Consider the following 23,814-nt stretch of genomic DNA (forward strand, 5'->3'; position numbering starts at 1 on the left):
GCATGTACTATTATGTACTAATATGTACTAACATTATGCATATTCATGTGTGATACAGCCATCCGCATGCAGACAGCAGAATCCATAAATGATTATGAATGATGAATAATTAATGAGGTAACATCCAAAGACAAGCTAAAAGATCATATCGCATTACTCCTATGCTCAGACTTGACATTTTTGAATGACTATATGGTCAGTAGAGATCCTTTATTTGACAGTAACATCAGTCATTTTACATCTTAGGCAATGTCAGCAGACAAGTCTGAAAAAAGAAGGAACAGCAGATGTTTTTTTATTGTTGTCAGTCAGACCACATAAATACTAGTGACTGCCACAGAGTCAGAAGTCAGTGGTTTTCTTGTTGGTAAGAATAATTTAGTGAATTCAAAGTTGAATCAATGCAATTAGTAAATCACAGAGCAGTACAGTAGCCAGTAGAAAACGATCAGCACGAGTGTAAATATTATAAAAATAATAAAATTATGTTACATTTTGAGACATATAATACTGAAAATACTGAACTATTGTCTCACCAGCTACATTGAATCCTGAGTGTATTGTCCTCTATTTAATCATCGTGAATAGAATTATTCTCATTCTAAGATAACAATGCATTAATTTATATTTCATTCAAGACATACATCGTGCCTACTTGGCACTTTGAAAGCGGCTTGAGTCAGATGCTATGAGGAGATCCTTATTATATTGTTGCAGTCCAGCAGCTATAGAGCAGTACATAAGCACTTGTTTCTAATTCTAAATCTTGTCTAACTGCCCCATTCTCACAAGCCTGTCTGCCAATGTCACACCAATAACAGCTCATCCTGGCTTGTTATCAAAAGAATTTCTAAAGGGTGTAACAGGGTTGCTCTAATAGGCTGTGCATTTCCGTATTGAATGTGTTTATCACCAGCCCTTGTTTCCTTCACATCGCAGCACTGTAAATTAACATTCTTTTTGGCCTTTCCTGCAAAACGTTATGAGTTGACCTCATTACACTGCATCAGACAAACACTCTCCACACACTTTCCACCATGACTCTTCAACACCCTTTGTTCTTCCAATCGCCTATTTGTCTAAACCCTAAGCCTCTCTCTAGGTTCACCAATACCAAAAATAAACATTTATATTTCTTCGATCACATAAAGTGTGTGGGTCTTTTAGAGTGGAGAGTGGAGCATAAGTGCCACTTGTGTCCTCATTAGAGTGCAGGAATGTGGGCCTTTGTTAAAGGTGAAGACAGATGATTATGCAGGGATTGTGACATCCTTTTAACCAACACCTCCCCCATATGCATAAACTCATTAGTAGCGTGATTACATTATTCAAAAAATGCTCACTCTGTGCTTCCTGACACGCAGGTATCAGCCGCATTTTTTAAAACGGATGAATCACTCATGTAGGGTTTGGCAGTGTATAGAGAGGGAGAGCCACATAAAGAGGCATACCTCCTGCCACAGAATAATTATTCATAAGATCTTCTTAAATCCTAGAAGATACAGAACATTAAAATTCCTTTTTAGGGCCAAGTTTTAGATTTTAACTTCCCAAACAAACCTTTCATTCCTATACCTCCAAATCTGTGCATGAGTATTAATACGGTGTTAATTAATGTGACTCCCATGAGACGAACAAAAAGACAGTATGAGGGCAGAATCTGGAACCTAAGGCTCTGCAGTATGCTGGTTAAGACTGTACTTAAGACTTTATTTGATCGCATGACAAAGTATGTGAAAATCTCCCACTGATCCGGTGCACGGCCCCTGCAGGTCGATCTGTGCCCACGTGGAGCAGTTTCTCTGTGAAACACTGAGCCTCATACCCGATCCAACTGAGCCCACTACTCATTTCGCTCAAGGTCTACAGGGGCCATGGTTCACTTGGAAATAATTACCAAGGCCAGCTCATGCCATCTGCTTGGAATGACTTTCTGTTTTAATTAGGGGATGTTTTAAAATGTTAGGCTCGTGGGGGGAGTGGGTGGTTAAGCACAAGGGTGGGCTGAAGGGAAAAGTGACAAAAAGAATGTGAAAAAAGGAAGCCGTTAGATAGAAGGCCAAGAAATAGCAGAAGTGAGTAATTGTGGCAAAGATGGGAGGTGACAAACACAGTAATAACACTTTATGGAGTCCTAATGGAGAGTGTGATGCTGAATAAAAACACACCGTCTCACTGCAGTGTAGAGACAGCACGTACAGAGTGTAAATCCCTTTGACATGCAGATATGTAAAGTACTCACTCCAGACATCCACACACATCACCCCTTGTAATCATTAACTTCTATAAACACAACTCAGCTGCATCTGAGAACACAAAACAATAGCGACTGAGTGTTGCGTGAGTCACCAATCATGGACACAATAAGCGGGACGTGACACCGACAGAATAAGAGCCCCGTACAGGGGACTTCACCCAGCCGTAAGATGAAGTTACTGTGGAAAGAAAGGGGCCCCACGCTCCAGCTACACCACCTGGAGCCTTCTCCTCTGGGGCTGATGCTATCAACACTTCACTGCTTGCCGTTACTTTCATCTTTCTTTAATAGTCCAAAACATTAGATATTGGTGCAAAATGCAAATAATGAAGCTTCACTAATATGCATGTGTGAGTGCAGGCTTACGGGATGAACATCTAGAACTCAATCATTCAGTGATGTCCAAGAGCAGACAAGCAGACAGCCGTCAGTTTCTCTAACAACCCCCCCACTGCTTGTAAAATATTTTTTATTCATAAAGAATATTAACGAAGACCCTTTCATTTTGGAGGCCATGAGAAGCTTAATAGGTAATGCAGTGATAAGCACATTCTCCTGGGTATCAGAAGACAAATGGCCTCATTACCTCAGAGTGAAGCAGGGGAGTGTTGTTGAAGCAGGAAACATTATGTATCCTGTTGGTTTGAACCAGAAAGCAAATGACTAAACCTTCCAAAATTAATGGGATATCATGTGAGTGTATATAATACAGCACGGCATCAACAAGACTTGGGACAGGCTGTTCTTGAAATTGTTTTTGCAAATAATTATAGAAATTATAATTTGGCTAATTAAAGTGTTGAAGCTTCCTTCCTTCCTCCTCTGTTGTATTTCTAATAAGATCCAGAAGCTAGCAGCTGCATATTTATCCATCTTATTCGTCACTATGTATTGTCTCCTGTCAGTCAGGTCTGTGTGGTTAGCTGTGAGCCACAGGAACCAACAGCAGGAGAAAACACCACACAGGACAGAGCTCTAACTCAGCACTGGCTGATGGAGTATCGATCTGAACACATAAAGCCACAGTGGTAGTGGCACCTCCAGATTAAATATCTCTCTCTCCCTCTTGCTGAACATTTTGCTCTTTTGGACAAATTGAGCAAATCCATTGTTAAAGCGCACCTACCTGACGGCTTAAAGGTGTGCATTATTTTCTGATGTGTTATCTGTTGCTACACATGCTTAGTCATAAAACTATTGACACAACATGTTAAACCAAATTCCTCAGAAAGGACATGGAGGATATACATGCAGACACATGAGACCTCTTTGGCCGTTACTAGGCAACAGCTTCTTCCAACTGACGAAGGAAATGACTTATAGAGATAGTTACAGTAGAATGTACTCTTATTATTATTGCACTCTGTCAATGATTTTTTTTGATCCAACTAATGTTTTCTTAAAACTAATCAAACTACCACTGAACACAGGCTATGAAGAAATCTGGAGTTGAGTTAATGCCACTCTCGTTATCAGACTTCAGGCTTTTGTCTACCGCAGGGATCATTTGCAATTGACCTAATATACCATTTATGTATGAGGATGCGTTGATTACAAGGCATGAAAGATGCCTGAGGGTTAGGGAAGCTGCTTGGTGCTGTTGACTGCCCAGCATTTCTTCTGACCTTGTGTACTGGTCAAAGACACATACAGTGCTAATTATAGCCCTCGGCCTCCTAAAAGACATATTTTCTTTCCCTGTCGAGTCGCATTGGCTCAAACACCTCCTAACCAAGCTGAGCAGCCCCATGTTGCTTTGAGGAAGCCTGGGAGTGATTTATGCTGGAGACATTCAGGTTCAGCTTCGCTAAACCCCCAGAGATTTACCTTGAAGCCCAAGGTATGACAGAGCAACATCAGACAGAGGTACATATGGTTGTATACGAGCATCTGTGAGAAGGTCACCTAAGACACATCTGCATCCAGGACAGGTCCTGATTTATCAAACATTCTTCCAGCCTCTGTGCATTATTTTTTTTTTGTTCATGCTCTGGTGACGATCCACTTCCTTTCGCTCTACATGCTCATTATAGAGTGTGCATGGGGGTGGACACAGACACACACATAGAGAATGTACATGCCTACCACAGAGCAGTGAACCCAAACTGACATTTAATGTTACTGAGAAAAGCTTGACACTGCTCTGAAAATACAGGGACATACACAAACACACATCCTGGCCTTCACCGCGTGATGCCTTCTCCATATGTCTGACCTTCTGCTACACTCCTTCCTCCTGTGTCTCTTCCTTTAAAGAAGCAAAATATGGCTGATCTACAGCCATATGTCAACTTTTTTCTCCTGCAACCTGGCAGCTATGCACGCAAACAGGGGAGGTCATTTCTACAGAAAGTGGACTCGTATAGGACGCATAATGTATAACCTGAACCCTAAAATAGTTTAAGTTTGTTCGCTTTAAGTGTGGACTGTGGACTACCCAGTAAGTTCTTTTAAGTGTGCACTATCTCAGAATCAGAATCAGAATCATGTTTATTGCCATGTAAGTGAAGGGGGTTCACATTACTAGGAATTTGCCTCAGTGATTGGTGCATACAAAGAACATATAATAATTAACATGCAATAAGATAAAAACTAAGATAAAATTAAGTAAATAAACTAAAGTAAGGCTAAATTTACATGACAGACATGGCGTAACAGACATACAATGAACAGAACGTAAAATACTGTGCAGATGAAATGGTAAACATAGACCCTTATATGATCGAATGGAACAGTGTAATAATGTAATAATGTAACAGGTACCACATGGATCGGTGAGGTGGTACCGATCTGTAGTGTACTTTAAAGTGTACACCCTAAGTAGAGTTTGCTTTAAATTGTACATTTCCTACAATGAACTACCTAGTATGTGACTTTCACTGTGCAACACTTTAGGTGTACTTTTATGTGTGAACTACCTAACTGGGCAAGGCACTTAACCCTAAGTTGCTCACAAGCGCTTTGAATACTTAGATACTAGAGTAAGTATCTGCTATTAAGTATCTGCTGCAAGGAATGTCTGACTAAATGAGGTATCATTGTGCTTTTCTGGAATGCTCAGACATGAGACAGACATGACATAGATAATGATCAATGACCACCAATCAGAGACAACCATAACTTTGCTATTTCTACTGTTGATGTCAATGTGAGGACAGCTAATCCATAACAGCAGGAAGCATCAGGTACATCAGTAAAGAAGTGTAGTTCTTTACTTATAGTTCTTACACTGTTACGTTCGACGTAAGAGGGTCGCTCTCCTGGGGAGGGGGGTGGGTGTGTGTGAATTCCAGCAGCCAGATAATGGTTCAGCAGGGAGCACAATCAAACCCCCAGAGTGTCAGAGACCCCAGCAGACATATCAGTGAAATACAGAAGACATGGCTTTAAGAGGAGCATTGCCAGAAACAGACAACGGGAGCCACACAGGAGGAAGGTGTGATGGAGGGAATAAAGAGTGCTGTAGCAGAGAAACAGCAGCTGCAGGGGTAGAGAGAGATGAACCGCCATGTTTCATGTATTCAATGTGATTTGTGTTACATCAACGGAGAAGTGGCTAATGTGGCACTTTCAATGTCCTACCTATACTAGAGCAACATTTCTGTGATTTATCCTGCAAGAACAAGCAGCTGCAAAGAAGAGCCAGGCAGTTACTGAGGATTTCATGGAGGAACCATGGGAGAGAAATAAACCTTTTTGGCAAAAAAGAATCCTAATATGGCGAAGAGTGTCGGAAGCAGGCGAGGCTTAAACAGCAGGGGTTTGCAGGAACCAGCTCCTACTGCAGGTCATGTGCACCTATCCACAGCTGGAGTAAGTCAATATCAGGAAAGAGCAGGAAAACAGGAACCTTCAAAACAAAACTAATCCTGCCAGACAGATGGATCGGACTCTTGTGGTAAAGGCTTAATTTAGATAAAGAGCTGATACTATAACACACAAATTCCAAAACCTTTAAACGGATTATTGAATCAGATGATATATTAGAAAAAAAATAAATACTAAAACACGTCTTTATCTGGCAAACCTCCAAATGAAGTGCCTACTAAATGAACAGAGGTGAGCAGGTTGGTACAGTCTGTCACCTGCCTCTGAGGTTTTGTTAATAGAGTCTCCCTGGTCTGGAAATCACAAAGCTACACTCTTCATCTGAACAGCTGACACCTTTCCTCCTGAGTCTCACATGCATGCTTCGATGGAAATTTCCAGCTCCAAATTAACACAGCAGCCAGATGCTCCTTCCTCATAGCCTGAAACAGCATGCTCTACAGGCTGGAGTTCAAACCAAGATCCTGGTGAACATAGCTACCACATTCTGCAGAGGTTGCAACCTTTAGCTCTGTAATGAGTCCTAGGGTGTTGTATTTCTCATTGCAGTAATAGCATTCCACCCAGGCCTTTTGTTTAGAGATTTATTGATCAGAAACCTGTTTTTAACCTTTAATGATTCAGGAAAGCTTGACTGCACATATATAACCATATTCACCAATACCCTGCCTCACACTCAGCCCGGTCACACCATCAACACTGGAAAACAAACAGCTGACACTACAATCAGCACTCATTTCTGTATCTATGACTGCATTATTCATAGGTATTTATCAGCTTCAGCGCCGATCAACAGTGATGTAAACATGGCTTGTTGGTTAGATACAAACTTGAAGGAGTATATCTCCACTCTCACCAAAGCGGAGCTCAGAATAAAAGCCGTAACAACAAGTTTACAGATTAAAATGCTTCAAAGCTTCAGAGGACATCACGAGAGAGAATATCAGAGTTTTGTGAACACACATTTATCTCTCTCTACCTGCTATAAGCCAAACTTAAGGCTTAAAAAACCAATTGCTCTTAACCCTCTTTTACAGCAATTTGAGCAGTATGACTCAGAAATGAGTCTGAACTGCTGAGCAATCAGATGAGTGAAAATTAATCGAGAGGATCCCAAAGCAATTTCCTCCTCCACTTGAACAATCTTCTCTCCATTTCAATGCAGCTAAAACACAGGAGACACTCCTCTTAATAATCATTATCCATCTGTCAAAAATAATTATAACTCCAGGACCACCATTCACCATTTAAGACATGATTGACACAATCCGTATCGTCTGCCGCAATGAAATAGTCGATCTATCAATCAGAGACTATGGTCTGAATCATATTACAGCGATAATCTGAAGCCGTGTCAGACTGTACTGAGATCAGTATGCTAACATGCTTGCAATGTTTACATTTGCAAATGGCTTACGGAGCAAAAGTGGAAATAAGATCTTAACGTGAAAAGGTGTAAATCCATCTCTTCACCATCTCAGTTTCTTCAAGTGGGTCAGAGCGATCTATGAAAACAGCCAGAAACAGAGGCCCTACCCCTGGATACTTGCACGTCTTTTACATTCCAAACATCTTCACAAGCTGTCAGAAAGATTGATGTCTGTTCTCATCTCATCGACCAGCCAACCTTTATCTATATTGAGTTTACAGTAGTGGATTTTAGAATAAATGTTAAAAGTTGCCTTGCCACTCTCACAAGAGCAAAGTGCATTAGGAGGGCCAACAGTGCAGTGACTGTCGTGTATGGAAATGTGTGCCACACTGGATTATAGTGTCTGTCTACTAACAAGGGCACTTTAATGGGAATTGGGAGATTAGCCTTTTACCCTGTGCAGAGTGCACCACATCTTTTTTTTCTCTCCATCTTTCTATTCTTCTTCTACTGAAAGACTGATTTCAAGTGTGTGAAACACAATGCCGTCTGCAGAACAAAATTTTCAGCAACACCCTCACTTGCCTGAAGACTAAGGCACTCAAAATTGCTGTGACAAGGCACTGAGAGCAGATTTTACTTTTCCCACTGCAGACAGAAATTAACATAACTGTAACACAGCCCGAGGTCAAATTTCTTGTTCTAGAAACTCTGCCCTCAGCAACAAGGAAGCGTAATTAAGACACAGTTAGATTTAAGTCCCAGCTGCTGTCTGAATATAACCTGACAGTTACATCCAAACATAACACACGCTCGCCCACTTCTGCCAGCGTGCGAGTAAGTCTCCTCTTTCAAACTTTTGTTGTGATGCTTCCTCTCACACACAAACAGTTGACTGGAGTCAGACAGGTGGAACAAAGCTGCAGACAGCTATTGATGGGCATTGTGAAGGCCGATATCCTTAAGTGGGCTCACCAAGTGTGCCTGGTATGCAATAAAAGAATCCAGCAGCTGCCCACCACAGAAACAGATTACTCAAACTGTGACTAAAGGCTTCCAATTCACTGCCAGAGCTACTGAGTGTTAGCAAACTAGCACAATGCAGCTTCTGTATACAGGATGGGCACATGATGTGAGCAGTACTTTATTTCAAAAGACTGAATGCACCTTTTAAACTCTGACGATCACACAGGGAGGTCTGGATCTTTGCTACCAAGCAGAGAAAATGAAATAAATGCTTCTGATAAATAATTTAAAGTCAAATCCAACTACCACACACCACCGTTTAAAAGCCACAGCTCTCTTTTGCCGCACTGATCGTTTTCTTTCTGCATCTCCTGCATACAGTATCAGTAGATCAGAATCACAGAAAGTCTCAGTGAAAGCTGAAGGTGACACAGCAGCTACACTCCTTACAACACTGTCTTTAATGCATGCAAAGCTCGGCTGGCTGCACTAACAGCATGGCACATTTGTTACACATCAGAGATGTAGCATCCCAGTTGCCCTCATTTAAACTAATAGGAAAGAAGTGAAGTGATTCATTAAAGATTTTCATAAAATGTTACTTAGGCCTTAATGAGCTGAGGAATGTTACTTTCCTGCAGACCAAAATATTAAAACTGATTTCACACAGTCTGAGCTGACTAATCAAGCAGGAACACTGAGGACTGGTGGAACAAGTGATAGTCGTGCACCAGCTCTTGAGCACAGCCTTTGTCTCTATACAAACCCCCTCCTCTATAACAGCCCCCAGCATAAAACTAATGCAAGCTTACACATTAATGTCAAAACCATGACGTTCTTTACGATGCATTATGTAAAATAACTTGCAGCTTTAAGATGCAAGCACAGTTCTATGTTGCATGAGGCACTTTAATGAAAGTTTTTTTTTCTGGGGCATTGTTATGTTCCTACTTCTACAGTATAATATATGTGGTGCAGAGATTCAAAGTAGGCCACGGTGGTACTGTGTGTACAAAGTGGGGGTTCTACTGTGTGACTGGCAAAAGTAACAGTTCTTAAGAACTTCTCACTCTGACAGAGGTGTCAGGTGTGATGAAGATCACAAAGATAATGTAATTTGTGTTGTGGTAAGCCAGCATCAGACGAACCAGTTTAGCCTTGTATAATGTATTTAATGCTATGAAAAGCATGATTGTTGGCTGAACCTCACCATGTTTTTTTTTACCACCAGTCAGTGCCAGTCGTTTTTAATGCCTAACCCTAACCATGAGTGAAAACAAAATACAAAGTAATAGTGGCAGGGGACACAAACCCCAAGAATAGATCTGCAGGATGTAATTTTGGACTGAATGTATATTTAAATGTTATTTGTGAGGATGTGATGTAATGTGAACAAGAGGTTCTTTCACACTTTTTATTTGCTTCTTGTTGCCCAGATTGTACAAGATAGCAATCTGTTATTATTTTTTTTCTGTGTTGTAGTGAGGTTACAATTTTCTTATTTTGTGTACAAAAAGGCAGACAGCACATCCTGGTACACGCAGGCACCACTAAAATGGGTGTGTTAGCAGAATCAGAATCAGAATTCATGTATTTATCCCTGAGGGGAAATTATTTAAAGCAGGACACCTCAGCTTCTTCTGTCAATACAGGCATTTATTGCTGTGGGTACTTTAATACAAGCTATGCAGATGCCAGATATCCAGAATGCTTTGACACTGTATCAAACAGAGCTCCTGGTAGAGCAGGTGCACACATGCCATGTGTTCCCAGCAGTCTGCTGTGTGATAAGACGAGCAGATGTTCTGAGCTTCCATAAAGATGCTCTGCTCGTCTCCGTTCAAATCAAACAGGATTGCCATTGGTTCCAATTATGTAGTCTAGCTGGAGTGAGAGCGTCTTCCTCTTGTTGACTCTGTGGTTCTGTTGCTGTGTTGGCTCTAGTCAATTCACTTCATACAGCACACGATACGCAGAGATTGTGTGACAGAAAACACAACCTCAACTCTGACCTTTCTGAAGGAGAGATCACAGGATTTCTAATGCGCTGTCTGTCTTATCAGCTACACTTTATCTGCATCGCAACAATAACACAGCAAAACAACCTCTCTAAAATCAGTGACGCCGCAGCACTCTTCTCCCCCACCCCACCCCACCCCACACCCCCGCTTCACTCCACAACACCGCCCTGCTACACTGCCTCCTCCTTTTTCCTCCTTTTAGGTTCCTCATCATCATTCTTGTTTCTCTTTTGCTGCTGATCAGTGTCACAGAAGATTACATCATTTTCTATGCACAATAGTTACACACAAACCAATACAACCATCCACAGTTTGTGTGTATTTGGGGGCATACAAGTGGCCTATGGCTATGCATTTAAAACATATCTATCTCCAGGCAGAGCTTAACTGCTGAGCTTTGATCATAATGTGCCTCCCTGAAGCACAGCAGGTCAGGCACAACAGACAAACCATCTGCCAGCTAAAATTTCACACTCACATAAGAAAAATACCTCTGTTGAGGTACTTAGGTGAAACTTTGGCATTAGCGCACAAAGTGAGAGTGAATCCTGAATGAGAGTAAAAATGATTATATGGTCTATGATTTAAATTTAAGTGTTCTAAATTAAAACAGGCATGGCTGACCTTTTCTCATATTAGATCTACTTTAGAAGAGCCTGCAGAAATCTAATAAAAGCTCCACATTACACAGTGATTATATATAACGTGGTTAAAAAAAATCTCTTTGCAATTTTAAAATGCAGTTTAAGCTTCACAGTGTGTGACAATGTGTCGATGAAGGTTTTTGCACATTTATATGCATCATAACTGAAAAAGTAGATTCATTCAGAAGCCTTCTCTGCGTGCATTAAGATTTCACAGAAAATTTAAAACAAAACCTAATTGCTGCAGTCATTTTAACATCCAGATTTTACATGAGTGAAATACACTTTGATATAAAAAAAGTTGCTCTGCAGAAAAGCTCCGAAGAGCAGATAAAACTGTGTCAGTCTGCGATGCTACACTCCTGCAGTCATAAATTGTCACATTTCCCTTTATACAGATCTTTACTGAGCAGAGCAGGAAATATCACGGCTCTACTTTTGATTAACCCACGTGGAACCAATGTTCTGCAAATTAGAGGGCTCACACACTTTAAACTCTCATGCTGAGTAAATGGGCTGATTCCTATTTGCTATCATTGTTCAGGTGATGATCAATCCACCATGTAATTGGTGCAACCTGTGTGATGAGGCTATAGCAGCCAAGTGTAGTGTCGTGCTTGGCCGATTCTTGAGTCCCCCTATAGAACAAATGTTTTGGCCGCAGATCATACAGTAGGCACCACAGTCTGATGCACTGTGGAGACATGTAGGCAGGTGGAATGATTTCAAGGCAGTGACAGCCTGCACGCAAAGCTCCAGCACTGTGATGGTGGCAGAGTAATGAGTCACTATGTAGTCGGGCAAGAGGAGGCAAATGTTGCCAGTGCAAGCGGAGGTGACGCTCATAATTCATCCGGCTACACTGAATCATCAATAAAAGGACAGAGACTGAGGGCTTTGGCTGCTGTGTCACAGCCATTTGCTCATCATTTCTATTCACAACCACGCATTCTGCAGACGCTCACGCTTCTACTTCAAAGAGGCATAATGTCCTCCGCAGTTTTGTGATGAGTGTGTGTACTCATCCACAAACTGATAAATCAAAATAAAGTGAGACTCACAGCTACACATGGCCAATCCCAACATCCCTGGAGCTATCAGCAAAGATTCACAAGCACGCTAGTTGAGTCACATGAAGTGGCATTTTTCACCAAAATGATTCACAAGTTGCAAACAGCCAATGTTCCTGCAGCGTGTTGCCAGTGTCCTCCCCTGTGGGTCTGGTTTTCATTTTTCTGACAGTGATTCTGGATGAAAGGCGGTGTCTGCCCGGCTGCTGTGGCCCGCAGGCCCGGGTTCACAGAGCAGGCAGCCGCTCTCAAACATCCAACATGTGTCTTATCGATTTTCAAGCTAACCTGGGTTCATTTCACTGCCACTGGTGAATCACATTTTCAAAAACTATAGTAAATATTGTGTAGAAGCATCAGCATCGGTATCTCAAAAATAGCTAAGCTTTCAACTCAATAAAGAATCAACAGAATGTCAGCAGATCCCTTCACAGACTGTCTAGCTGTCCTCCACCTCCACCTACCTATTTTGTACTTGACATTCACTACAGCGCTTTGAGCACCCTGCTGTGCTGCTAAGAGAACACAATTTGCAGCATGACGACAGGAAACGTGGGGAGCAAAATCACATGTTTGATTCAAAAAACAGAATTAAACCCTTCACCACAAAAAAATAATTAAAACTTGAAAGCACATGTGCGATTATGCTATTTAAAAACCTGCAGGACAAATCTCGTTTTAATATCTCAGCAGCGTTTCAGTGATTCAGCTGAACTGAAACAGGACTTTTCACCAGGCAAGTGGGAGAATTATCTGCTTTTTATCCATTGAAATGATGTCTGGGAGGACTAATCTTTAAAATTATGCAAATATTTTTTTTTATTTAGGTGTTTCACACTAAGAAGTCAAGTGGAATGGGGGATAAATATATGGCAGAGGAGAGGAAGAGGCTGATGCTGAGCGATGCTTTATACCCCCACATTAATCCCCCCCCCATCTCTCTTTTTCTGCCTCATCCTCTCTCTCTCTTTTTGCAAGTTAGTGTAACAGCACGCACTAATCTGAGATAATAGCTCTATTGGAGCTGCAGACTTCTTAATGATCACTTAGGGCAAGCTGGCTCTGAGACATGCAGACACAGGGCAGTAGGCCAGTAGGGCCAGTGAGCAAGCAAACTGTCACATAAACACACATGTGGATGAGGCCACATCAGAGCGACAGCCTCAGCAATGTTTTCTAGAGCTGTGCCAGCAGCTGAGTAGTTAGTGCCTGTCAGTCTCATCTCACTGACAGACTAGAGGCTGATTTAAGGATTTTGCCAGGATATCAGTATTTACTGAATATCCTTGGTATAAATTTCAATTTGGTTAAAACTATTCAAGTACCAATGACTGCAGTGCAGTGTTCATCTGACACCTTAATGACACAATGTGCTCTCTTCAATACAAATAATCGACTAATAAAAACTCGACTAATACAGTTTTCTGTCTCAGAGCTATTCGAATTTGCTACACTAATTAAGGCCCTATCACAACTGTGAACTGCAATTGAGTTAAAAGAACATAAAGTGACCACAGACGCAACGGAAAGCACGGCTCACGGCGTGGAGAGATAAAGACGTAATCCATTTCCCGCTGTGTACTGTTGTCAACAGCCACAGAGATTATGAAGAGAATTTGATAGGAACACAAACAACCTCCCTGACTCAACCCGCAGGTCAAAACTACGTCTTTCCCCACTTTTTCACTTCAGCTTCACTCATCTTTGGCCCTTTGTCTGTCTCTGTAGCTCAAAATCTTCAAAGATGCCAGCAACATCATCTCTGCTGTCAAACACATCCCTTCTCTGGCAAGAAATCACAGACACTGTGGGGTGGAATACATTCAACAACAACAACAACAAATCTCTTCTTTTTACCCCAAACCACTATGACACACACACAGAACATGATTGTGGTGTTATTGTTTTGCATTAAAAAACAGATCCCAGCAGGTGGAGTCACTGCTTTGCTGTGTATAATCACTTGGCAATACTGAGTGGGGGGTGTCCCCACAGCTCGGAGAAAAATAAGTTGCCAGAGCAATAAAAGCAGAGCTGAGTGAAAAGTGTGTCTGCTCAGGGCTCATCAGTGCCAGCAGGCTGCGGAGCTTCACTCTGGGTTCAAGATGGAGCTTCTGCAGGAATCCACAGTGTAGATTGTAACTGGGCCGGTTTGTTACACATGACTGTGAGCGAACACTAGATCAGAAGATGCAATAGATCAATTAGCAATGCAGAGCGACTTTCTTTGAAACACCTGAAGCATTTTAAAGCAAAAAAAAGACACCATTTTAATATTTAATCTGGTGAGCTATTATGACGATTGTGAGTTGATGAAAAAACACTCAGAAAGGTTCTGTATGCCTCTGAGCAAGTGAGGCCTTATTTCCTTTGGGAACTAGGCTCACTCAGCCATACCAAATATCTGATTGTTTAATATGATTTTAGAGATTGAGTATGAGAATAAAGGACATACAGTACAACAACATACATGCCCACAATATTCATAATCGGGATTTTACGATGGCCTAAAAATTGTCAGATGTGATGCCAGACTGACAATGAGAATGGATGGTAACTAAGGATTAACCTATGTCAGCCACAGATTTCTGGAGAGCAAATTTGAGTCCCTGTGTGAGGCTTCGATCCTCGTCATGTTGACACCGTCATAGTCAACCCAAATACAGGCAAACAAGGGGACTGCAAGTGGAGCTGAGGCAGGCCTTCACTGAAGCAGAACTCTCAGGCTGTGAGGCTGCACACTTATTATAAAGCAAATTCTAAAGTCTTAAAATAGTTAAAACAAGCGAGTCACAAACATGTTTCTGTATCTCTGCTGTAAAGTTGCCAGCTATAGGTTACAGAGGGACAGTTCCACATGGGTTTCACCTCTCAGGCCTGCAGGTGAGCTGAAGTGATAAAGCAGTAAATAACCACAAGGAGAAGGAATACTTTCTGCGTTGCTAAAACTAAGTGCGTTGGCAGGACTTTAGTTTCAACACTGCAGCAGAGGATGATGCATCCACCGAAAGGCTTTGGAATAAAAGAAACAAACAATGTCTACAGGAGGTGAGGAGGGATGCCAAGCAGCGGTTTCAAAAGCGAGTTTGCCTGTAAAGGAGTTGTGCAGATTTATTAGGTAAAAAAAACACAGAGGGGCGGCGCGCACTTTGTTGCTGACTCTGCATCGCAGAGCAAAACAAAAGGAGACTTTGAGCTCCGTGTGGCGATGTGAAATGCCTCCCAGCAGGTACACATGATAAATTCATGAACATGGATGAAATAGATCATTATCACATCCAAGGATGAGAAGAAAGTCAAGCGGACATTTTGGACTTTGAAGGTAACACAGACAGATGAAAACTGGGTGATATGCTGCTATAATCAGGATGAGGATTAAACAGTGGCTCCATGTCGGAGCTGGTACAGATCTGACTGAGAATTCAAGGCAGAATTCTTTTGTTGCCTCGACTGCTGTCAGCTCGATATGAGACCAGAAGCAGGGTGGCTCTGCATCTCATCCTTTATGCAACAAGTAAACACAATATACACTTTCTATTACAATCAATGTGCATGTAACTTCTCCTCCAGAAAGGTGGACAGCTCATTTATATACATTCATTTATGTTTGTAAATTAATTCTTGCATGTGTCTATGCATACATATGAGTGCAATTATGCATGTATGAATGTAAGGGGTGCATGCAGTGAGTGACTGGTCGGTGGGGAATAGAGTTTAAAGATGATGGGGGATGGTGGGGGTGAACGGAGAGATGGGAGTGCAGTCTGGGGGTGGACTAGTGGGGGGATGGGGTTAAGAGGAAAATGGGTGGTGAATGGAGAGGGATCATGCTGCACAAGAGGTTTGACATAAGCATGAGAAATGAGAGCAAGTGGGTTTCTTTGAAGTGCCGCTGTCCATGGTTAGTATGGTGCTGGGTATGTCCACAGTTTGGAGAAACAGCAGAACCTCACCCAGGTCAGTTGACAAAAACAATTTTACCTCACAGAACAGGAGTTGGTCTATTTCGGATGCAACACGTTTATTGGGAGCCAAAGTTTTTAGTCCTATAATAACACAAACACACTAACTGATCAAGGCAGCTTTAGACCAGCAAGTCTCCAATTGCTCTGGAAGGTAAAATTATTGTTTTTCTCAGCACAGATCAATATAAGAGTTCCCTGTTGGAAAACTCTGACTGCCAGGTAAATCGGATACTATTCTAATAATCACTTTCTTTTATTATTGTAGGTGGCTGGCTCTATGATATTTCTCTGCTTCTCCACAGTGGAACTCCACATACTGTAGGCTGAGCACCTCTAACAGCTCTTTAATGAAGTCAAACTATCTCTTTTAACACCTCTTCTGTGAGGTTCAACTACCAGAACCAGGCAGGTTAGCAGTACAGTGACACCAGCATGACAAATGAGAAAGCTGCAGTAAAAAGGTTATTTTCTGTCAGCATATTTCATAACCATGCTCTGTTGCACACGCTCAGTCTCTGGATTCTGTGGTTTGACATAGTGCGGCAAAAAATATAAATATATTGTGAAAACAAGCCCACTGAAAACTCAAACTTACTTTAAAAATGCAAACATGATTGTTTTTTTTTTAGTCAACTTGAATCAAAGTGTGTCGTTTCTGCTGTATGTACAAGCTAAATCCTCCACCCCCACCCTGTGCGACATATGTTGTACAGGTTTACACCTCACTGACTGTCTTTTCAGCTCCTCAGGTGGAGGAATAGAAAAAAAGAGCTTAAAGGCAGTGAGCATGAATTTAATTGTAACTCTTTAATTGAAAATTGACAGAGCAGCACAGCGAGAAAAAATGAAAGTTTAAGAAGTAATATCCTTGGCCTATCAGTGGTCCACCACTACCAGAATGTCAGTGCGACAACAGATCCATCCCTGCCCACGCAGATACAGCACGCCACACAGGGAAAGCAAATGGACAGAGTGAAGGCCACCCTCTAATATAATGGCAAATAATTCTGTCATAGTCATCAAATGCTGTGCTGACAGTAGTCTCAGCCTAAAAGGCTTCCAGGTGCAGCGTTTTCACTCACACCCAAACGTGTCAGGCGCTCTGGCAGATGGAAAACACACAGGAGGAGGTAATGAAAACTCACTAACAATTTCCTATTTGATTCATGAAAGTAATACAGAGGGGGGAAAAAGGCCTGAGAGAGTAATGATTTTCTCCTAACATGGTGGTTTGTGTGTGCGAGTGTCTGAAGCAGTGACACATGAATGTTTTAGGAGCAAAGATGCTCCAAATGACCTGCTTTCTGTTGCACGCCTGAGGACGAGTCCTGCTGGGCTCGGAAACAATGAGAACACCTCCACATCAGAACCACAAGGTGGCTGCATGCAACGGGTCTGTGTTTGTGTAGGAGTTTGTGGGAGACAGACACAGAGAAACAAAGACCAGAGTGCAAAGGAAAAATAGGGAGGATGTAATGTTTGTGGCGGGGAGGTGCAGAAATTTCTCCCGAGCCACAATTAACCCAGACACAAAAGAGCGTATAGTGCTGCACACAGCACACATGCAGAGCTTGGCTACAGCATTGGCACAACTTCACGCGTTTCAGCACGAGCATTCTTTTAAAATATAGGCCACTGGCTCACAGTCAAGAAGGAATTCTATTATTGCCACACAGAACAACACATCCCAGATAACCTGTCAGAGCGCTGCACATCAGACCAACGCAGCGCGCAACCTGTCTCTCACCTGGACGGCTTTTTTTTTTTTTTTAAATGTGAAGATCGGAAAATGGTTCCACACAATCAAGCCACATTTTCACCAAACATGCTTGTTGAGCTTTCTATATATAGACGCAGAGGGAATGAAATCACCTGCACACACACAGGGCCTGAGGCAAACACACACACACACACACACACACACACACACCATAGCATGCTTCATGTAAGCATTTATGTCTATGAACAATAAGAAAAACAAGCAAATCCACCACAGAAAATGAGAACAAATAAAAGAGGATGGAAAGATGTAGGAGCAGATGGAAAGATGTAGGAGAGGATGGAAAGATGTAGCTGCATTTTCTGGTCCATGAGAGTTGACAGTATGAGGATATAATGCTCACTAAGATACATAGGCAGCGAGAAATGACTGGTAGATAAAAGAAAATCATATATTTGTTTACTTTTAAATTATTTTTCAGGACAAAGACAACACTGACAACACTACAGTTCATCATAACGGCACACTGGAGCAATGATCTGATGATTAATCACTATGTTTTTTGATTAATCACTATGTTTTTTAAATGAATTTCCACTTACCACAGTTTTCTTCATCACTGTTGTCTGTGCAGTCGTCATCGTCGTCGCACCTCCAGATGGTCGGTATACACCTTTTGTTGTTGCACTGGAACTGTCCATCCTCGCACTCATCAGTTGCTGGAACAAAAAGAGACAAAACAAAAACAAGTGTCCAGATGGATTAGCAACAAACAGGATATGTTGGAGCGCTGCTAGTAGTTCAGCTGTCATTTGCAAATGAATGCCTAATTGATATTCAGCCTTCATTCAGGTCAATTGGCTGAGGCGCTGAGAGCGTCATGGTGTGTGTTTTGCTTTCAGTCACTGATACACTGTGTTTTTCTAATAGTTGTGTGTGTGTGTGTAGCAGAGGGGGCCCTGTGTTTTCTAATTCTCCAAACATAAAGACAAAGATTCTGTCAGTGCGGGCTACTACAGCTACTACCTGTGATGCAGCAGTGTGGAGGCTCACAGCCGGGAAACACATGACAAACACGCAGAGGATGCTCCCTCCACAGCCGCTCAGAAACACAGTCACACACCACCACACATGCACGAGGAAACAATACAACTACTACAAGCAAACAATAGAACAACATATTTACACCCTGCTTTCCTCACTTGGTTCACGCTGAGTAGCTTCCATTCATCCCTTCAACATACAGCACCGTTTATATCTTATTCCACAGTAAAGGCGCAAACAGAACTCACCTTCCAGGAAATGAAGCCCCGCAGCGAACACATGGAAAAGCAGCAACGTCCTTAAATCCGTCCACATTTCTGGAGGTGATGGAGCTCATTCACATCCACAAAACAAAGCCCGTCAGCCGCTCTCCTTGTAACGATGCGACGCCGCCGCTGCCTGCCTCTCCTCTCAGGAACCCCCCCACCCCTCACACACACACACACACCGCCACTGGCTGCCCCGCGCGCAACGTCACGCGTGGGGCGGGCTGAGGCTGGAATAGAATAGAATAGAATAGAATAGAATAGAATAGAATAGAAAAATGTTCTGCAGTTTAGAAAGTTTATAAGTTAATAAAGAATAGTTATTATTATTTATATTAACACACCACACAAAAAGAAGACAGTCCATTGAACACTGTCACATTTTATGTGATTTTATTGATTGTTATATTTTATGTTTCTTTGTATCTGTGCTTTTAAATTTGTTATGTTTATTTTATTCACTTTTCTAAAGTGTATCTTTTTATTTTCAGGCACTTTTTAGTATTCTTTTATTCAACTTCTTATGGTTATTATGTGCTAATTTAATTTTATAGTGCTTATAATGAAATGATACGTCTTCATTTTGTTATCAACATTTTCATTATGTAGCTGAAGCACTTTAAACTGCACTAACTTGCATAAAACACGACTGTGCATACCTGGAGTGTTGTTGTGTGTGCTTTCGAACAGCTTGAGGAGGAAAGGATCCTGCACAACATACCTTGCTATAGTGACATGTGTGGCTGGTGGGTAGCAAAGGGGAGGTGAAAGATGTGGGACAGTGTTGATTCAGACAGGCAGAAAGCACTGCTCTGGGCCCCAACTGTTTCAGCATCTGCAAAAGTCTCCTGTACAGTACCATATCCTGTTCAACAACCCCATTATTAATACTCTCCCCTAAAGCAATAATGTGATATGAGTCTCATCTATATGCAAATTATGCGAATGCTAAGGTGAACTGCAGGCTGTATGGTTTTTCAAAGGCAGCAGCAACAGGAAGAGGCCTCCGCACCTCTTTCATTCAGCAAACTGTGTCTTTTTAAACATAATGAGGTAACACTTGTCTGCAGATAAAAAGTGCATCAGTAGTATTTACAAGGTCTAGTGGCCTCCAGCCAGAGCAAACAAGGCTGTCTTTCAAATCTAGGCCACAACCATTGCTGACAGCATTATCAGTCATTTTAAATGGAGATAAGCTGAAGGATAACTTAATCCCTCCCATCCTCAATATATAGTAAATGCACTAAGAGACACTTGCACGCACACACACACACACACACACATATTTACACAAGCATTTGTATTCACAGTCAATAAAGTCATGGTACTGAGAAGAAAATTGTGTTTTAGTTGGGGCCTGTTGTCATGGTTGCATCCAGCAAAAATGATGCAGCAGGAGCAGAGTGAAAGGAAATAACACAGTGGGTGATTAAACAGGTGCTCCAAAAATAGTTAGGAAATAAAAAATGTATTCCTAGTCTGCCTGTGACAAATTCAAAACCTGACCATGACATTTAGTCGCACATCAAAACATCAGTGCCCTAATTTTATGAAATGTTGCGTCACCTACAAGATCGTGTTCTCTGGCTGCCAAGCAGCGCCAGAATCAGGAAATAATGAGATTTTTATTTTAGGTCTCCATCTTCTCAGGGTGCGTGATCCCTGTCATGCAATAGAGGCTCATTATGGAACATGTGTTGAACTAGATACCACAAGCTGCAGATTTGTAAAAGTGGTGGATCTTGATGTTAGTTGCAAATCTGATTTCACTTATCGGAGACAGCACAGACAAAATTGAGTTTATAATCAATTTGCTGTGAGGAATGAGTCACGACTTAATGAAAATGCTTTTAGCACGCTAAGGATTAAGCAGGAGGCAGCGCATATCTGAGTGAGAGTGAGAGATTGTCAATCAACACTAATATAAGAGTACTAGAGAGCAGATTCTTGCATATTTCCAGCCCACTTCGAATCCTTTCCAACCTAAGCAAAGATTTGTGAATATGTAGCAAGGTGTAGCAACTATTTAAGTGACCCTGCACTACAGGACAAAGCGGGTTCAGATGGATGGATGGATGAATATTAGTTGGCCGTGTTGACATTTACTTGCTCAACCACAAATTCTGCATGACTGTATAATTTCCCATTTTTAGCTTTCAGTTTTGAAACCCCTCACTCATCACAGACACAGCAGGACTGACCTGTGTGCACACCTGAGAGAGGGAGAGACACCCGACTAAACCTTAACCACACTCACCTGCAGACCAGCTTCAGGCTGAACACACTTCATGTTTCTGTTCATTTTGATCATAACAGGACAGACACTGTTGTCCCCCTCTACAAGAACATTTTGATTTAACAAAGAAACCACCATCCTGTATCTTTAAAACACCTCACAAATCTGTCAGTTCAGCTTATAGACAAACCCTTTGTTGTTCACCACCCACTGTGGCACAATGGGTGGTAATACGGGTTGTCTTTATGACACCTTCAGGTTTCAATATTTCTGTTCTTTTACAAGTTTGTTGTTCAGAAATTAGCAGCTATAGCACAACACACACAGCAGCATGGTTCAGCTTAAAGATCACTGGTTCAATCAATATTTTGTCCTAAATCTGAAAAATAAAAACAACTTTGACCTCAGCATTGCTTGGGTCCACATTAGTAACACAGAAGCAGATCACATGGAGTAGCTCTGAAGGAAAATGACAGACTGACAACTTTATAAAAAATCCTCCCTTGTAGATAGATGTAGAGAGGTAAGAAGCTGAGTTTGTTACTAAACACTTTGACCTACAGATATCACTCAATGACAACTCAATCAAAAGTTCTCTGTGCAACAGGAATGCCTGTTCAAACTTCCACATCACATCAAAGCCCTTTATCACAAACTTTGTGACAGACTGTCTACAGAATGATCAGAGCTGTCACTGCTGAATAATCTCAGCAGCAGACTCCACAATTTGGCAAAGCTTGCAAGAAGCCTAAAAAAATTGGTAAGGTCTGAGTCTGGGTTTGCCTAGTGTGCCACTGACTGTCAGGGGATTGGCAGCAGCTCCTTCTTATTTGTCACTGCAGCCAGTCAGGCCGATGTACCACATCATCACAACACTGTGGATTCAGGAGACGCCTCCATCATCCACACAGCATTAAGAAGTCTGCAGCTCTCTATGTGCATGTCAATAAATAGTGTGACTCCAGTCACATTTCTTTTTTAATTAACCTTTAGGGAATATTTGCTGAGCACGCAGACGTGTTTTCCTGAGCTGCTCCCTGCTCTACATTCGCTCACGGCTGGCATTGACAGACTTCATGGTTCAGTTACAGTGCAGCTATCCATCGATGGCCTCAAAGCACCGAAGCAATTAGGTTGGAGTACCTTTCTCAAGAACACCTCAGTAGCTGCTGTTGAGAGATGAAGGAGTCACATTTGCTCACAGTTTTCTCCCACCTTTCAGCAGCCTGCTGAGGGAATGGGGTAGCTCTGGTCATAAGCCATGTTTGTCTAACCCACTGGTCTGTAGCCGTGTGATAAGTTTATCCTCTCTTGTTGATGTTGCACCTGTCAATGAGATCAGCTGCCAAAGTGTCGACATGAATGAGAAAATATCCACAAAAAACACAGCTTGAACACCAACTGTCTGTGATGCAGGTTTGCAGCGGTCATGGTCTGTGCACAACACTCTTAGCACTGCCTCCCTCTATAATCTTCACCATAAACACTGATCACTTTGGGCAAAATCTGATCCTCCGTACTAAGAGCACGCTTTCTGAGTTTGAAACTTTATGCAGAAACTTTGAAGGAGCACTGAGCTGCACAGAGATTCTTATGTGATGTATTATGTATTTAAGTTTGTTTTGTGCTGTGTGCAATTGTTGGTCCTCGGTTTATAGTCTTCTCTGCAGCATGACACCGACAGCAAACACAAGTATTTTCAGTAACAAGCCTACAACAGTATGATTCCAAAGTTCCCTCAAAACAGATTCAAAGTTGCATGTACATTTAGACATACACCATTGATTTTTATTTCTTCTTTTCTAAATGATACATTTTTATTTACTGCAGATCTCATTACCTTTATTAAAGTTATATGTACCTGTTACATCTTTCTCATTTAAAGTGTTAATCTATGGGCAACTGTGTGGAACCTCAGTCCCTAAAATGCACCTGGAGGAGAGACAACTGAGGAGTTGGAATACTACCATGTTCATTTAAAACAACACATACATTGTTAAAGAATTTACAGATTTAAACAATATAACTTTAATGAGATGAAGACAGCGACAATAAGATGAGTCTCCAATCCCAAAACCCAGTGATATAATCTAAAGGGTAAAATGATACTGTGAACTGTGTTTAAATGAAGTGATCTCAGATTAACAGCAACAAGAAGAGGATGTTGTTAAATACCTGTTCCCTCGCCTTAACCATGGCACAGGCAGGAGGTGAGGAAAGGAATCAAGGAAGAACCTACATTGAGCTGTAGCCACACAGGTGAGCAGGGTCGCTCAGCCTTGCAGCCAGTGCAAACAATAGTGTCGTAGATAAAACATAAATTGTGTAAAATAAATAAGGTAAACTAACAATCTACACAAAGTAAAAATATAGAATACAGACTAAGGTAACATGTTATATACAATGTGTACAAACCTGAGCAGCA

General features: G+C 41.6%; 1 protein-coding gene across 1 annotated transcript in view; it reads right to left on the reverse strand.

The window, feature by feature from the left end:
- Nucleotides 1–19,202, reverse strand: part of LOC114449403 (low-density lipoprotein receptor-related protein 8-like) — a 58,685-nt gene extending 39,483 nt beyond the window's left edge. The window contains exons 1-2 of the mRNA XM_028427035.1: nt 19,136–19,202; nt 18,446–18,562 (exon numbers count right to left, since the gene is read on the reverse strand). Of these exons, the coding sequence (XP_028282836.1) occupies nt 18,446–18,562; nt 19,136–19,202 (184 nt within the window). The remainder of the gene's footprint in view (nt 1–18,445; nt 18,563–19,135) is intronic.
- Nucleotides 19,203–23,814: the final 4,612 nt, after the last annotated feature.

Source organism: Parambassis ranga, chromosome 17 (genome assembly GCF_900634625.1).
Source record: "Parambassis ranga chromosome 17, fParRan2.1, whole genome shotgun sequence".
NCBI classification, from domain to species: Eukaryota; Metazoa; Chordata; class Actinopteri; family Ambassidae; genus Parambassis; species Parambassis ranga.